This window comes from Chinchilla lanigera, unplaced genomic scaffold (assembly GCF_000276665.1).
Source record: "Chinchilla lanigera isolate Chin_1 unplaced genomic scaffold, ChiLan1.0 scaffold00016, whole genome shotgun sequence".
Classification (NCBI taxonomy): domain Eukaryota; kingdom Metazoa; phylum Chordata; class Mammalia; order Rodentia; family Chinchillidae; genus Chinchilla; species Chinchilla lanigera.
Genome location: NW_004955417.1, coordinates 7,439,478 through 7,458,334, shown reverse-complemented (window position 1 = coordinate 7,458,334; position 18,857 = coordinate 7,439,478). Strand labels below are relative to the sequence as shown.

Sequence of the window (18,857 nt, the reverse complement as noted above, 5' to 3'; positions counted from 1 at the left end):
AGCGTTGAGGCTGTGATCCTATACCTAAGGTTCAGTCCATTCTAAGCAAATGCACTGTTCTTGGCTTTACAGAATGATGCAGGGATTGTCTGCAATAAATGGTTGTAAATGCCTGGAATTTTTTTTAAAGTAATAAAGCAGGTCTTAAAATGCTTTTCTTGGGCACAATCATGGTTCTGTACAATAAGTAACCAATTTCTATCTGTTGGTAAAGATAATTTCAACTGTAATCAATCGTAGGATGGTTTACAAGATGAGCCTGATCCTAGACCATCCTTAGAGAACTGCAAGGCTCAGAGAAAACTTTGTGTATTCCGCCATCCTCAGTATGTATAGAACCCAATGGATCTTACTATTTTAAGTGAAACAGATCAGACACCGATACCACATGTTGCTACTCATTTGTGGAAACTCAGAAGTTGGTGCCTTAAAGAACCAAGTCCAGTAGTGGCTGTATAGTGGTAATCAGAAATCGGGAGGATAAAGAACTTAGAACAGGGGTACCAAACACAGGAAGAGTTAGTTCTGATTTTCTATAACACAAAACAGTCTAGGGTTTGGCTACAACAATCTCTAAGTCAAAGAGTATGAAGTTTTCAATGCATACATTTGTCTATTTGACAAAGTAGAAGTGCTTATTGCCCTGATTTGATTATTATGCATTCATATAACTTATCATAATGTATCAAGTTATCATAACGTGCCCCATAAGGAAGCACAAGTGCTGTCGCAAAAGATTTTATTTTGAAAAGTGAAATTTATTTTAAATTTAGTGTGTTACATTTTAGAGAAAAATGATTTAAAGCTGAAAAGGATAAAGACCATCAAGCTCAGATGTGTCGTGTTGAAAGAGCAGGACATTTCATTATTATCAGAGAAAGGGGCAGGGCATCTTCCTGCCCCATCCTGTACAGTACTTTCTGCACCGTGGCAGAAGGTGGGGCAGAGACAGAGTTGCCACTTGAGTTGCCTTGGTGTTGCAAGAATCTCCAGGACATGCCAGGGACCACCCTCCTGATTACTGAGTGTTCATGGGCACTTAAATTTGAGTAATATCAAATGCCACACAACTGAATATGTAATAATAGCAAGTAGTTTTAGAGGTGTGTGTGTTTGTATTCTAGTCTTTTCATTTCAAAAATTTGCTATTGAAGTAAAAATGATAGTTTAAGGCACTCAGAAAAAATTTTTACATTTCAAACTAAATATGATTGTTCACCTCAATAAAAGAAGCAAAATGTTTGGAAATACAGAAACACAAGAAGTAGTTGAAAGGAGAGGAAAATTATTCTGAACTAGCAGTTGCAAGCATTTCCTTATCTCCTGGCTTTGTAAGTAGAGCACAAGGTCAGATTGAAGATAATTTTTGCTTCAGCCTTAGATTCAAGCTTAAGAAATAATAACAAAAGTTCTAGATATGTTCACAAGACACCTCCAGGGATAGAAACATGCCGTAAACACTCAGGAGTGGAGTAACCACTCAGCTCATGAACCTTTTATATTTACTGATATGGTAGACAAAAATCAGAACTAAAAGGTGTTATAGAAACTGCTCAAGAGAATTTATTGTACAATTATATTTTATATTCTACAGTTCTACAGAACAATTGAAATGTTTATAAAAACTTCCACAAATCTTTTAAAGTTCTGACAGTATTAAATAAGTTAGCTCTGTCTGTGGGCAACTAGTACTCAGTGTGGTTTCTGATTCAGTTTTTGCGTTACATTCTTCACCAAAAAGCTATTGAATGACAATGTATGCAAAGCACATCTAAATCATAGCACTTAAAAATGTGAGTTCCTTTCCATACTGCAACCTTTTAGTGATAGAGTTACTATTTTTGCAGGAGCACAGAATGGGGGATCTGGTGGCAAAAGGCAGACCTAAATATTTTCACTTGCATGGAATAGACAAAATATTAGGAGTGTGTGTGTGTGTGTGTGTGTGTGTGTGCCAGCAATCGACCTCAGGACCTTGTGCTTCCCAGGCAGGCACTGTACTGTTGAACTATATCCCCAGGCCCAAGACCAGATAACTTAAAATTATGTCTCTGTTGGATGTGGGAGCTACTCCTGACTCCATATAAGAATTAGTCTGTCCGGGCACAGCTGCTGTCAGTACCACTTCTATGCCTTAAATTTCTTGGCTTGATACTTGTGATAAATGAGCTGAAAAAACTTGATTTAATTTGAAGTCAATATTTAACTTCAGTGTTGATAAAGCATTTTAGAATTTTGTAATCAAATTAGAATTATCTTTCTCATCATGTCTTCTTTTCTATTACCTCTCCTTTCTCAAAGAAAAAGAAAAAATATGTTCCATTTTTCTTCTCTGGTATCTTGTACATATTGTTTAATTCAGATGTTTTTCTTAGAGCATATGTTATATATGTAAATACCAGTTCTGACTTTTAGCTAGGAATGTGTGAGCTGCCCTTATTGTAAGAAAGAGAGGCCAGTGAGTAGCCATGGTCAAATCACATGTTGATTTCTTTCTAGTTAGCTCATCAGTTTGGTCTCCTTGCAGTAAAATTCCAAAGCATTGTTCCTGTTTGTTAATTTAACAAACTGATGTGGAAAGTTCATCTGCAATAATTAGTTGAAGTTGTTCAGGAAAGTTTTGGGGAGAAAAAAGGAATAAATGAGTTCTTTTACCAAAATTGCATAGGGAAAGACATTGAAATCTGAAGAAATGATTATATTTGTAGAACAGAAACTAAAGTCTAGAATCAAACCCATGTGTATGTGAGGCTGTATTACATAAAAAGATAATATCAATAAATTGCATTTAGAAAACAGTTATTTTCTGGAAAAATTAAAAATGAACTAAAGATTAAAAAGGAAAAAGCATGAATATAAGGTGCTACTGCCAGGATGAGAGCGCGTGGATAAATTTTTAGTCAAAAATTTGAACTTGGAAAGTTGAAGCCTTAATTCTGTTTCCTTAAAATATTTAATTTTTCTTCTCTAATATCCTGTACATATTGTTTAATTAAAAAATATGTGTTTATTACATTTTATATTCCATTTTACTATTATATCATAATTATTTTCAGTTATTGTTATGGTTCTTTTAGCATCTTATTTTTTTGCAGATGTGTACATAATTCACTGCTAAAGTTTAGTATGAAAGCCTTTAGAGTTTTTCTCTTTCTAGCCAATCATATAAAAATATGTTTGTACACGTTTGCCTTACAATAATAGAAATGTGATTTATAAGCTCTGTTCTTTTACTCCGCACATTGTGGAATAAAGATGACCTTTAAAAATCATATCTTCTCATTGTCAAGTTTGAAACAAAAGGTCTGCTGTGATATTATATTTATAAATCAAATTTTAAAATGTCGTTGTACTTCTAAATTAATTTCTAGGCTGTATTTAAAATGTTTTTTGTTTTTAGTTATCTATTTTAAAGACGTTGCATGTTTTTTATTTTCATCTGAGATTTAATTATTTATTTAATTTATGCTGTTTGCATGTATTCTTATTTTATTTTACAATTTGATTTTGGAGACAAGGTTTTGCTATGCAGTTCAGGCTGGCCTTGAACTCACTGTGTAACCCAAGCTGGCCTCAAACTCACAACAATACTCCTGCCTTAGCCTCCCAAGTACTGGAATTGCAGGTGTGCACCACCACGTCCGGCTTTATTTTATGATTAAAAATTGTATTTGCTTCTTTTCTTTTTCCATTATGGTTTTATTTGTATTATATGCATTTTGTTTACATTAACAAGTATAACTTATTTAATAAAATTTGGAGGTAAATACCCTATTTTTAACATTTTTAAAACAGTTAAAGTAATTGACAAGAACTCTTGATATTGTAATTATTAATTTATATCTAAAATTATGCTATTTTTGTTTCCTTTTAAGGAGAAAAAAATAAGCTAGTGTTCACTGGTAACATTTTGTTCCTTCTTCATTATTAACTGAATGCAAAAATCTTGTTTTGTCATTGTTGACCTATTTTATTCTAATGGTTCAGCACTCTTGATAATTAGTAATATTTCTTATCTTTCTAGAGTATTCATAATAACTATTGTTCCACCATGAATAACATCAGTTTCTAGTTGTCATAGATTTTATTCATCACTCATCTTCATATTGCTTACCATAAATACCTAGCTGCCTCTATTTGGAAGCATTTAATCTCTGTTCCTGGAGTTCTCTTGAGTATTCAGGAGATGTTTGCAGGAAACATATGCTTAGATACTAAGTATTGCTTATCTAAAAATGTTTTTCTGTACTTTTACATACATATGACAGCTAAATTAAATTGATTAATTTTGCCCTACATACTTTTAATTTTTAATGCAATTTTAAAAACACATTAACGATATTATTAGAAATAGCCTGTATGCCCATTGGCAAATGAAGGATAAGAAAAACGGGTTATGTATGCCTAAAGAAGAATACAGCTGAATCATTTGTAGGACAATGAGTGAATCTTGAGACTATAATCTTAAGTGAAATAAATCAAGACACAGAGGTTAAATATCATGGAATTTCTTTTATGTGAAAAACCCAAAACACAAATGACTTAAAGAGCAAATAAAAAGAAAGATGGTAGGAAGTAGGGAGGTAGGCTTTTTGGAGATGTGGAAGGGAATTCGGGAAAGGGGAGACGGGAGGTAGAGAAAAGCAATTAACAGTGATCAAGAATATATATATATTCAAGCAAAATTATTATGTACAAACATACTAAAAGAAAAGATCAGTGTAAATTCACATGCAGTTGTGAGACATAACACAGAGAAATCCCACGTGTGCTCTACCAGTTTTCCCAGTGTAACATCTTAGAGCCCTGAAGTACAATATCACAACTAGAATGTAGACTTGTGGAGATATAATACCTTTTCATCGCCACAACTAGAATGTAGACAGTGGAGATATAATACCTTTTCATCGCCACGGGAAGGATCCCTTAGGTTTCTCTATGGTAGCCACTTTCATGTCCCTCCAGCTCCCAGACTGCTATATTGTTAGAAACTATGAACGTGATTTTCATCTCTGCAGTGTTGTCATTTCAAGAATGTTATATAAATAAAATCATACCATATGTAATCTCTTTAGGGATTAGCTTTTCCACTTAGCATAGTTTTCTGGATATTCATCAGGATATTATATATATCAATAACTTCTGTTTTCTTCCCTAAAAGCTGTAGAATTTTATAGTTAAGTCTGATCCATCCTTCATATTTAATTGTTTCCCAATATTTTGATCTTGCTTTCTGCCTATTTTTCAAATTTTTCTCTGACAGGGTTAATTCTTATTTCAATCTTAGTTTTTATTATACTAAAAGGCATTTTTAGCTATAGTCTCATTAGTGATTCTGATTTTATGAATGCTTTCTTTAGCACTTGTATTATTCACAGGGTTGTGACTATATCTGTTCTTTGTTGCCTCATATCCTGTTTCTAGAATAGGATATAGATTATAGAATTATACAACACATAGAAGTTGCTATGTAATTGTTCACTAAAGGATAAAAATTAATGACTATCTTTCATGTCTCTGAGGTTATCTGGCATTTTTCTTTAGTATTATTTCCTCTGTGTTTTGTATTTCTTAGGTTTATATGCTGTTTTACTAAATCCAATTTTGGTGGTATTGGTTGGACTGTCTATCTCAGTGATAGTATGAGTTGTTTCCAAACTTTGGTTTAGAGGAGCATTTTGAGATGGAAAGCAGCAGTGTTTGAGAGGAAGGTTGGGAGCTGCTCAAGAAAGGAGCACAATGTGGCATGGCATCTAATGAGGTCATGAGCTTGGTTTTGTGCATGAGGATGAGCAGGAAGAACACTGAATGAAACAGAAGCACACTACATGAAATAGAATCTCTCACTGTGTGATGTGTGATAAAGGAGTTATAAATAAGGAAAGCAGGAAATTGAGAAGGAAACTTTTGGTGTTGGATTGGAACTTTAATCTCAGAAGTGAGAGACTATTTGTTGTTGTTTTGCTTTGTTTTAGCTTTGTTCACTGAGAGGATGAGGGAGCAATGATACTCCAGTAACAATGCGGGTTCCAAATACCATTACCTACTAAAGGGAACCACTGTTCTTTGGAGCAGTGGCCAATCCTAGGGCGCAGGCCGGGAGAGTACAGGCGGATCTGGAGCTGTTTTTCTGTGCTGAAAGTAAGGCAGTACTTCAAGAATGGTAGGACGACTCTTGAACAGACTCCCCCGCTGACCAAATCTGGGACAATTTGAGCACCAAAGTGACTGAGGCTAATAACTCACTATTCAGCAACTACCATGCCTGTAATGAAGAAGCCTGGCCTGATGTCACCTTCATCAAGTGAACATCACCAGGAATGGTATGGGCAGAGTTGGGTGTCCCTGTGTGGTCTCCATGGCAGTGCCTGCCGAGATCTCTTTCAAGTGGGCATGCTGTGGAGGACAAGGCTAGCTTAGGCTTTCAGCCTGTGCCCATGACCACTGAGGTCCGGCTTTACCTGGGATGCTGCCAGCCGATCACTGAGTGTTCTGAGGTGCCCTGCCACCCACGCCTGCCTAGGAGGGACAGCTAACTTCTTATAGTTTGGGGATGCCCAGCTGCTGCTTGAGTTTTCTCTACACTGTATTCTGAGGTCCTTCCTTTTAACAGTGAGACCAGTGCCTCGGGCTAATCACTGTCTTTCCCAGCTTCCTCCTGCCCCCTCATCCTTCACAGGTGTTCTCTCAGTACAAGTTTAATCCGTCTTGGCATCTACTTCTTGGAAGATCTGAACTACACAATGAGATATGATGCAGTGAAGGGGGAAAATGTCACTTATATGAAATTTCTGCCAAAAATGCACACTCTGAATCTCTTTTTGAGGAAATACCGGTTAGAAACTGAGGGCCATTATAGAAAATAACTGGCCCATAGTCTTAGAAGGTCAAGATTGATACTAAGACAAGGACTGCTGTTGATTGAAGACATTTAAAAGTAGCCAGCGTGTGGTAGTTTTGCTTTTAATCCCAGAATTCTGGGAGACCTAAGCAGGAAATCACAAGTTTGAGCCCAGCCAGGCAATTTAGTGATTTAGGGAGACCCTGTCTCCAAAACTAAAAAGCAAAGGAGGGTGCTGGAGACCTAGCTCAGTGTGCAGGCCCTAAGTTTAAACTCTCAGTACCAGGAGAAAAATAAGGAAGCATTAAATGATAGGACAACTAAACGCAGTGTGTGATCCTGGATTAAATCTTTGAGTCACAAAGGACATTATTAAGATGATTGGAATAGAAAACTGGGAGCTGGATCTCTTGTAAATGGGAAGGGACCCAAGAGATGGAGTGAGGGGGAGGGAGCAGAGGGAAAGGGGAAGTAAAAAAATTAAGAAGTGTTATGCACACATCAACTCGCGGTGAATGTAATCATTATGTATGCAAACAGAATAATAAAAATTTAAAAAATTGAAAAATAAAATTGGAAAGCTTGAAGGAGTGGTCTGAATTAAATAGTAATAATGTACTAATATTGTATTTGTTTCCATTTGGATTGCAGAAGACGTAGTACTAAAGAAATAGGATAATGAATGGGATCATCATATCTGAAGTTGGCTGAGAAAAATTAATTTCTTTTTACTGTTTCTGCAGCTTCCTTCTAAATTTGGAAATCTTAATCTTCTAATGAGAAATCTTAGACAAGTCAGAAGACTGTTAGGTATGTAGACATGAAAGAGCAGGCCAGCAGTTGGGGCAAGCCATGATAGATTACAAAGTAGATTCAAGTGACAGAATTCACAGGACTGCTGAATAAATTTGGTCCCGGAGATAAGAAAAGAGGATTACTAAAGGTAAGTTTTTGTTGTTGTTGCTGACTGGGAACACCTGGGTAGTTGCTAGCCATTTAGTATAGTAAGACTACTGGGATAGGTTTTGAAGGAAATTCAAGAGTTCTGTTTGTGCATATTTTATATTTTAATATATGTTTATTTTTTATTTTTTTGAGATAGGGTCTCGCTATATAGTTCAGGCTGGCTTTGAAATCACTATGTAGCCCAGGCTGGCCTTGAACTCTTGGCCTTCTGATTCAGCCTGCTGAGTGCTGGGTTGCAGGTGTATGCCACCACACCTGGCATGTCTTGTGCATATTTTAATTAAGCTTATTAGATATCCAATAGGAGACAGTAATAAGTAGTAGGCAGTTGCTTATATGAGTCTGGAATAAAAGACTTGAATAGAGATAAATTTGGGCTTCATTAGCAAATAGAGCCACAGGGATTAATGAGATCGCCTAGAAGGGAAAAAGTGGACATTAAAGAGAGACCTTAATTAACCCCTGGTGACCTCTAACATTTACAGGTCAGCTAGAAGCGGAAGAGCAGCTAGGAAGACCAATTATGATGGAACAAATTTAAACAGTCCCCCACCCATCCATGCTTCTAAAGCTTCAGGAAGGTAGACTACTGCATTTAGCCAAGAAGGCAGCTAGGCAGCTCAGCTCTTCTCAGGACGCTCTCCCTGTGGTCATTTTCCTCAGACTGTGTAGGCTGACCTTTCCTCCCTTCCTTCCTTCCTTTTTTTCTTCCTTCCTTCCTTCCAGCATCATCCTCCACTGTAAAAGTAGCTGAAAACAGTTCAACTCTGCACCAGGTTTTAAATTTGCACATGCAATAAGCTCCTTAAAAGAGCTTTGGGAATTACTCCACTGCTCCTGGGGCTCATTAGAAGCTTGTAGAGTTAGCAAACAGGCAACTGTTGTCCTTATTACGTATTTAAAAGGCAGAAGACAACTATCACTTTCAATTAATTATGAGTATAATCATCAAAAGAGACTTTGAGTGTTTTCTTAAGAAACACAATAGGCTTAAGGCTACTTAAATACTTTTCACAAAATATAAATTCTAAATGATATATCCCTGAAAGATATAAAATAGGTGGATTGATTTTAAATATTTTTATATGTTGCTAAAGAAATGAAATAAAAACAGCTGACATCATAGATGAGGATAGGTGATAGACCTTTTAGGGTACCTGAGTAACAAATGTATAGAAAAAAACAAAAAAACTAAGTTGGCATGGAAACAGTCCTTCCTAGGAACAGCAGAAATGGAGGGCTGTTTTACTACCTTTCAGCAGAGGACTTCTAAGAAGAAATCACAGTTATTCATAGTGACTCTGAGGAATCTGCTTCAGTGTCCCACAGGATACGTACTTTGCATAGCTCCTACCCAGGCTTGTGAGAGAGTTGAGGTTGGAGAATCTTGCCTGATCTGTTAGTTTCACAGGAAGTTCTAGCTCAGCTGTGGCATTAACTGGGCAGATGCTTCAACTGATGTACTTTGGTTTGTGTTCTCCGTTCTCCTCACTTTATGAGCACAACTCCTCCCTTTCTGGGTATCACTCTCCAGAGTGTTGGCAGTGAAATGGGTAGTGCTGCATTGGCTGCCTTGAATGGCCTTTACCACGGCACAGAACAAAAGCAACATCCCAGTGGAGAAAGTCTGTCTTCCTTATCAGCAGCCCTTTCACATTTGCTTTTCTTGTCTTTCTTAGAATCGACCAGGGACCTTAATTAGCGTTCAGCTGAAGCAAACATATTGAAATAAAATGTTTTAATCTCTTGCATGTACACCTCTGCTTAGAAGCACTGATCCTGTTTTCTGCCTTGCTCATCAATGTACACTGAGAACCTACTACAGTGTCCAGCTGGAGTACATACATGGTAAATACTATATAGTAAGATTCTTATTATCTCATCTAGGTACAATACTACTTGATCACTTTACTAGATTTAATAAATATTAAAAACTGTTGATATTAATCATTTTTCTTATATCATGGAAATACCAGATTTCACTTTATGTCCATGATTCTGCTGGACCAGATGATCCTGCTTTTTCTAGATTACTGAAAACAAAACCATTTTCTTGTGAATTCGATAGATGTTTCTTGAAATTTTTAAAATAAATGCATTGGGGGATATTATAGAGTCCAGTGCAATGAATATGGCCATTAGGGTTTAGAGATTAATTTTCTCATTTATTTGTTCAGTAGTTTCAATATTACTAATTTCCTGTTGCAGGAGTTTTTTTTTTCCTTTAGGTGCTGAACCCAGTGCCTTGTTTATGCTAAGCAAGTGCTTTTATCACTGAGCTAATACTTCAGCCCCTCATGTTTATTTTTTATATTTATTTTTATGTTAGACATTTTCATATTTCATGAAGAGAGGATTTGTTTTAGAGGTATATATGTAGACCTGTAGAAATAATAAGAAAATGTATCAATCACTCTGCAGATATCACCTCCCCAAACAATGTTTTATAACTGCAAGCATTCTTTATGGAATGGTAAATTAATATTAAACATTAGGTTCCAAATAATCAAAAATATTTATCTAAATGCCTTCTGAGTGTGTATAAATATGTAGCAGTTCACATAGGTTGTATCAATGATTTGAATACCGTTTGTCTTAGTAATAAAATATATTTCATTTACTACTTTTCCCCTCTGATAATAGAATTTAGTTGAAAGCAAACAATGTTTTTTCATTGGTCATTGTAGTTTGATTTCTCCATTCTAAAAGGGCTCCTGTTTTAAATTTTTAAACATACATACATATTTAAATTGGGGTGGAAAAAAGTCATGTGGTTGTCTTAATATTTTATAAATTATTGTGGCTTGTATTCTTCAATTTGTGATTAACATTAAAACAAAGCATTTTTACTTTCAGAGGAAAATATTGCATAAATGGACCAAATACTATGTCATATACATAAATATAAATATACATAAAAGGTATATACAGAGTTAAGAAGGTATAGTGTAAAACCAAAACCAAACCAAAGAGAAGTTTCAGACAAAACAAATTTTGATAAATTGTATCAAACATATCATGTGAAAACTCTTGCTTCAGATACACAAATAATAATAGAAATAATAATAAAAATACATGTGTGTTTTTGCCCAGGAACTTTTATAAATTATGTTGAAAATGTCCATCTTAGATTTTCTTCTTTTTAAAAATGCTTCTTGAGATTTATGTTTTCCCAGAGTGGAACTATCTGGTAATTTTATAAAAAAAATTCTTTGGTAGCAAATTCTCCATGGGTAAACATATAGACAACTCAAAACACTTATCAACAGTTATCAGATATCAATTGTGCATCTCACCTGGTGGGAAATAAAGCCCTAATTTAAAATTGCCTTTTTGCCACAGAAAATATGTATTTACTAAGTAATGCTAATTGAATGAAAATGTACAGATAGGAATTTTGAAGATAAAACTTTAAGTATTAACACTCCTTTATATTAACAAGTCTTCGAACGCATACATTATGGCTTCTTTCAAGGTCAGTAAAATTCTTGACTTCATTAAATTCACATTAAAAGTTTTAAATTTTTCTTAAGTTATTGTAGTGTAAATCACATCATAACTTAGGTTCTTAATGAGGAAATACTAGTATGGTTAGTATAAGAAAGAATTTAAATGATGTTTTCTTTAGTGTAGCAAACAGGGCCACTCAAGAAATAAAGATTTGTGCTCTAAATCCTGTAAGCTAGATTCTGTTTGCCACTCACTCCTATACTTTGGAAAAAAGTGTGCTGCAGTTCATTAGCTGTGACTAACTCAGCTGTGATGCTGCTCTTAGGGAAAAGACAGGGAGATTTCTATACTAACAAAGTGCATTTTCTCTAGTGACACCCCCACCCCCATCTCCTAGGAAGTTGAGCCTCTCTATTCTCCTGCAGCTGATGGGTTTACCCAAAGAAATCTTTGGGGATAGTTCTAGGATTTGGATACAAGGTAAGAGCCAACTTGTTTTGAGCTTTCCCTGTGGTTCACACGAAATTCCAAGCACTTTAGAGGGCTGATTAATTTCATGAAGCAGGATTTATTGGCTTCCTTTATAGATGAAACCAAAGGGAAGTGAAATATCCTGGCTAAAGAAGTGCTTGGAACGGTTTGGTTCCAGAGCTGAGCTTAGGACCATGCTAATATTGCCTTACTGTTTTCTAGACCAGAGCTTCTCAATCATGAATGTGCCACAAGTATACCCAGATAAATGCCCCCTTCCACCCTTGTGTTGCTGAGCAGGACCTAGTTTTTCTGAGGACTATGAGGAGCACCATCCATTTAAGTGTGTGATACAAAGATTATTGTTTTTACCTATGCCACAATGTGAGAAATAAACATGGGTACACATGTATCTCTGTGGTATGATGTTTTTAATTCTTCTGGGAAAATACCCAGAGGGGTAGCTAGGTTGAATGGAACTTCTAATTCTAGTGTTTTGAGGAATCTCTACACTGATTTCCACAGTGGCTGCACCAGTCTATACTCCCAACCAACAGCAGAGGAGAATTCCTTTTTCCCCACAGCTCTGCCACATTTGTTATTGGTTGATTTCATGATGATAGCCATTCTTTCTGGGGTGAAATGGAATCTCCATGTTATTTTAATTTTCATCTTTTGAATGACCAATCAATGATGTTGAACATTTTTTCATAGATTTATTTACTATTTCTACTTCTTCATCTGAGAAATGCATGTTAATCTCAGAGGCCCATTTTTGGATTAGGTCTTTGAATTTTGGGGGGTTATGACTTTTTAAATTCTTTATATGTTCTAGATAGAAGTCCTTCATCCAAGGGACAATTGGCTGAAACTTTTTCTCATTCTGTGGGTTATCTTTTCACTCTGTTGGTGATTTCTTTGAAGGTGTAAAAGCTTTTAATAAGATGAAATCCCAGTTGTTGATTCTTTGAACTATTTTCCATGCAGTTTGGGTTTTGTTCATGAACTCTGCCTACACTTATGTCTTCTAGATTTCTACCTACCTTCTCTTCCAGTAGATTGAGTGTTTCTGTTTTAATATTAAGATGTTTGATCCATTTTGACTTTAGTTTAGTGCATGGGGGTAGACATGGGTCTAGTTTTAGTCTTTGGCATGTAGAGAGCCAGTTTTTCCAGCATCATTTATTAAAGAGGCTATCTTTCTTCCAGTGAATATGTTTGGCCCTTTTGTCAAAGATAAGGTGGCTGACTGTGTTTGTAGCTGTGTCTTCATCTTCTAGTTTGTTCCACTGATCCTCAGGTCTGTTTCTTGTTTGTTTCTTTGCTTGTTTTGCCAGTACCATACTGATTTTATCACAGTAGCTTTGTAGAATAATTTCAAAATGTGATGCCTCCTGTCTTGCCTTTGTTGCTGAGGATTACCTTTGCTATTCTAGGTCTATTCTGGTTCCAAATGAACTTTTGGAGTGTTTTCTCTAGATTTATGAAGAATGCTAATGGTATTTTGGTAAGGATTTCAGTAAATCTGTATAACAATTTTAGGAGTATGGTCATTTTCAAAATACTGGTTCTTCCTATCCATGAACAAGGGATATCTTTTCATTTTCTTATATCCTCTTCAATCTCCTTTTTCAGAAAAGTGTAATTTTCAATGTATATATCTTTTATTTCCTTTGTTATATTGACTCCTAGGTATTTCTTTTTTTTTTTTTTTTTTGGATGTTATTGTAAAGGGTGTGGTTTACATAATTTCTCTCTCAATGAGTTTGTTATTTGTGTACAGGAATGCTATTGATTTTTGAATGTCGACTTTGTATCCAGCTATGTTACTGAATTTGATTATTAAATCTAGATAAAGCCAGGGATACAGCTCAGTGGCACAGTGCCTGCCTGGTAAACACAAGGTCCTAAGCTCAATTCCTGGTACCCCCTGAAAAATGTAGATTGAAGTCTTTTGGTGGAGTTGTTGGGGTCTTCTATGTAGAGTATCATGTCATCTGGAAATGATGATAATTCCACTTCTTCTTGTCCTATCCATGTTCCTTTTATTTCTCTCTCTTGTCAAATTATCTGGTCAGTGGTTCCAGAACTATATTGAATAAGAGTGATGATAATGGACATCCTTGTCATGTTCCTGATTTTAGAGTGAAAGCTTTCAGTTTTTGTCCATTTAGTATGATGTTGGCTCTTGGTTTTTCATCGATTACTTTTATCAAATTAAGGTAAAGACTATCTATTTTGATTTTCTGTAGGATTTTATCATGAATGAGTGCTGGACATTGTCAAAAGCTTCTCTGCATCTATCGAGATGATCATGTGATTTTTTGTCTTTGGTTCTGTTGATATGGTATATTACCTTTATTGATTTGCATATATTGAACCATCCTTACATTCCTGAGCTGAATACCACTTGGTCATGGTATATAATCTTCTTGATGATTTGATGCATTCTGTTTGATAATATTTTACTGAGGATTTTTGCACTTAAGTTCATTAGGGAGATTGGTCTAGAGTTCTTTATTTTGGTTGATTTTTTCCTGACTTGGTTATCAGGGTAATACTTGCCTCTAAGGAATGAATTATCAAGTATTGCTACCCTTTCAATTTCATTAAAGCATTTGAGGAGTATTGGCATTAAATCTTCTCTAAATTTCCTGTAGGATTCATTTATCAATCCATCAGGCCCTGGGCTTTTCTTTGTTAGTAAGTTTTTATTTACACTTTCAATCTCATTAACTGATATTAGATTATTCAGAATTTTTATATCTTCTTGATTCAGCTTTGGTAATTCTGTGTTTCTAGGAATCTGTCCATTTCTTCTGTATTTTTCATCCTATGAAAGTAAAGATTTTCAAAATAGGTATTGATGTTCTTCTGAATGTCTAAGGACCTATAGTGATTTCATCCTTTTCATTCCTCAGTGCATGAATTTGAGACTTTTCTTTCCTTTTTGTTTTTTGATAAGGTTGGCTAAGTGTTTATCAAGTTTATTCTTTCAAAGAACCAACTCTTCTATTCATTACTTCTTTGTATTATTTTCATGTGCTAATTTCTGCTCTGATCTTTATAATTTCCTGCCTTGTATGGGCTTTGGGCCTGTCTTGCTCTTCTTTTTCTAGAAGTTTGAGATGCAACATTAGATTATTTGCACTCATTTTGTTTTCCTGATGTGAGAATTCACTGCTATAAATTTTCCTCTTAGGACTGCTTTCATTGCATCCCATAAGTTCCCGGTATGTTGTGTCTGCATTATCATTTAGTTGCAGACGTTATTTAATTTCTTTAAGTTCATCTGTTACCCATTGGCTATTTAGGAGGGTGTTACTTTATTTCCATTTGTTTATGGAGTTTTGGGGTTTCTTTTGCAGTTAATTTCCAATTTCATTGCATTATGGTCAGATAAGATGCATGGAATAATTTCAATTCCTTTGCATTTACTTAAGCATATTCTGTGGGCTAGTGTATGGTCTATTTTACAGAATGCCCCACGTACAGCTGAAAAGAATGTGTATTCTGATGATGTTGGGTAGAATACTCTGCAAATATCCACTAAGTCCGTTTGTTCACAGGTTTTGTTCAGTTCTGATATTTCTTTGCTGGTTTTTTGCCTAGTTCGTCTATGTCTTTGTGACAATGGGGTATGAATGTTACAATAGAGATTTGATTGCAGTAGCCAAAGAATGCTGTCTACCTGCGCCATGTTGGGTAAGTCTTGGGAGCTCTGGCTGCTAGTCATCTGGCCTGTAGCCCTGAGTACCCATGAAATGCCAGGAAGCAGGAAGCAAAGGTGACTCTAAGGTCATGAGCCTTAAGGCCCTGGTAATAGTGAGCCATTGTCAAAGGAAGTATCAGGAAGAGGAGTTTGACTGGTGTTTGGGGGTGGAGAAGATGATGAATTCTTTGCGGCATGTAGATCTGGAGGATCCAGGAGGAGACCCAAGTGGATAGTTCGTGAAGGCAGTTGGAATATCTTCTGTAGAGTTTGTGGAGAGATCAAGACTGGAGGTTTAAATTTGGGTACTCTGCTGATAGATACTGACAGTATTAAGGATAACAGACTCCTAAGAAAAAAGAGTATAAACAGAAGCTAAAGGTCTTCATCATGCTACCTAAACAACCACCTTCATAGGAGGAAAAACTCAAAGAGATGGGCCAACTGGCCTCCTTGACATTCCTGAGCCCATCAAGCACCAACTCTGGCCTGCCAGTCCATCCTCAGCCTCAACCCTCTTCCCTTAAAAGATGGGGCACTTTCCCAGAGCTCTCATAACACTCTGTATTTCCAACACCGCATTCATCAGTGTATGACATTTACCTGTTCAGGTTTTTGTGTCACTTATTACAATAAATGTTCACTGGATGAATGAGAGGGAGCAGTGGAAGGGGAAGAAGTTGTGTTCAGGGTCTCCCTTCAGAAACCAAGATCTTAATGTTCTGATAGATTTGCTTGATGACATAGTGTTTTAGTGAAAATACAATAACACATTCACTGTGTACCAATCACTCCTGGATGAAAGGCCAGACATTTATTAAAGTCAGCAGGACTCTCTCCACCTTGTGGCTCTGGATTTCCAGGAACTGGAATCATTTTACAATCAGGTTTCTTCTAAGTGGCAGCAGAGCCAACATTCAAGTCTCCACACTGATTGTGACTGGTGGGGTCACCTGCCTGCTAAGAAGTGAGATCCCTGATGGGACTACCCAGGGGAGAGGAGGTGATGGTTGGGACAGCAAGGTATGATATAGGAGCAAAGCCAAAACAACGTTATGGAAATCCATTCTAGAAATTGTGAAAGAGGTAATTAGGTGCTTGGAGTGGCATAATCATGGAAAACAAATACTGGAGGTCAGTGAGGAAAGGAGGTACATTCTTTTATCTGCCATGTTTTAATGTCAAAACTACAATATACTGTATTATCAGAGAAGAGGATGCTATGCCGGGATCATCTTTGCTGTGTGTTTGAGGTTCCATAGATCCAGGACAGTTTAGAAAGAGGAAAAGCATCAGGAAAGAAGGCATCTCCTTGTCGGTGTTAGAATGTTGAGCCTCCGTGTTTTTATAAAGTCCTAAAACATGACACAGAGAGAATGTGGGCTTTGGAAATAGACCCCTGTCCCAAGTCAGCTGTACCATTTGCTATCTGTGTTAAATGTAAATTATGGCTTAAGTTTTTATATTATTCTCTTTGGGTCCTACTTTAGGCATTAAATAAAAGAATAGAAAAGAGCATTTAGCATACCATCCATGGCACAGTCAATACTAGTCCGTATTACTGTCATTGTTATGGATTAAAATTTTTTATTGTGGTGAAATATACCATGTTAACCATTTTAGCATACAGTCAGATGGCAGCAAGTAACATTTACACTGTGATGCAACTGCCATCACCTTCCGCTCCAGAACATCCCGAACTTGAATTCTGAACTCAACAATAGTGCCTGTGTCTTTCTTCCTTGGATTTTGATAATCACCATCTTCTTTTCTGTCTCACCAGCTTCTTTTCTGTCTCTATGAATTTGCCTGTTCTAGGTACCTTGTATAATTGAGATTACACTATTTTTGTCCTTATGTATCTGGCTCACTATTAATTTTTTTTTAACTGCAAAAGCTAAGTCTAGACTTTTAGTTGTTGATTGCTCATGTTTCTGTTCTGTATGAGACCAGGTCCGCAGATATAAACTCCATTTCTCTGATAACATCTACTAATTGCAGATACAACATTCATAGGAGAAAATGTTGTACAGTGTAGGTTTTAGGCATTTGATCCATTTGGACAAGGCTTATAGAAAATATTTTTTAAACACTGTTAGAAAATCTGAAAACATTTCTGAAACATGGCCTTTCAGTTCTTGGGTGATTTCGTTGTGGATGAGGGTGAAAATCATGAGCTTGAATGTACTGACTTTTTACTCAGCAGTGTCTTCACTGCTCTCCCAAAGCGACAGTAATGAAGTTGGGAAGAAAAATGGTTGCCAACACAGCATAAATATTTAATATGTGTTAAAAAGGAGAAAAGCCCAAGTTAAGAGATGATGAACTATTCAGAAAAAGTTCCATTTGAAAGAAGATTTCTCTCATAGATATGGAACAATTATGAAACTGTTTCTTTGATCATGCATGTGAGTTAAAGGAGCTGTTTCCCTGCTGCGATAGGGTGCACCCACTCAGTTCTGCATAATGATGCCAGTTTAAGGACGCAAGGCAAGAATCGTGAACCCCAGAACCACCAAGTACCAAGGAATCTATTTCTACAGCAAGCGATCGCCCACATGAAATCTCTTAGACTTTTTGCCTTCTTGCTCCAATGACTTTCAGTGCAAATGTGGCTCTCAGTCAAGTGGAAAATCCTAAAAACCTGCCACTTAGAAAAATGGGGACAGACTGTGACTCCTTAGCTGAGCAACTTCCCACCTGGTTTTTCTGATGTCCCTGACCCAGATCACGAGGACTCGCTATAACCAACAAATGCTACTTCTACCTGCAGGTTTTGCTTCCCTTATGTAACCTTGGACAAGGAGCTTATTGCTTCTGAAACTTGGTTGTAAACTAGAAGGACAGAGATAACTCGTGAGAATGCCTTAGCACAGCAGGTGGCTGGTAATAAGGTACCCGGGTAAATACTAGATTTAGGAGAGAAGTATGTGAGGATGTATGCTGCACTTTCCTGGTCCCTTTCCTCCTTGAGCCTAGTTATCATTTCCTCCCCACAGTCATCTCACAGCTTCTTGTTCTCCTAAGAGGGAACTGAAATTTCCATCTCATCTGCCCATAAACTCATAAGGCCTGTCCAGTCTCAGGCATTTGCCAGTACTGCCCCTGGATGCCATTGCCCTTGGGATTCAATTATTTTTCTCTCATCCATACCCGTGGCCCTCAGGACTCTGCCTGCTGCTTGACAGAGCGAGTCTGATAGCCTCTTATCTCTTGTTTTTAATCTAAAAGAAATGGCATTGATTCAGGCAGACATTTGGAAGGACACTGTGATCAACAAGGGAGACAAAAATTCCATAACAACAAGAACAAACAGTGTTTATAATTAACATTAACCCCAGACTCTGTTAGGAAGAGGGATATTAAGTGCTATATATATTTCTATTTTTTCCAGCAGTTATATATTTATTGAGTGCT

The 18,857-nt window shown here is 36.5% G+C and overlaps 1 protein-coding gene across 1 annotated transcript in view; it reads left to right on the top strand.

The window, feature by feature from the left end:
- The window catches only part of Tmem64 (transmembrane protein 64), a gene marked incomplete at its 5' end in the record, with an annotated part of 46,501 nt that overhangs the window by 24,856 nt on the left and 2,788 nt on the right, over positions 1-18,857 (top strand). The window contains 4 exon segments of the mRNA XM_005381765.2: positions 7,585-7,784; positions 9,576-9,655; positions 11,150-11,282; positions 17,647-18,213. Of these exon segments, the coding sequence (XP_005381822.1) occupies positions 7,585-7,595 (11 nt within the window). The 3' untranslated portion in view covers positions 7,596-7,784; positions 9,576-9,655; positions 11,150-11,282; positions 17,647-18,213.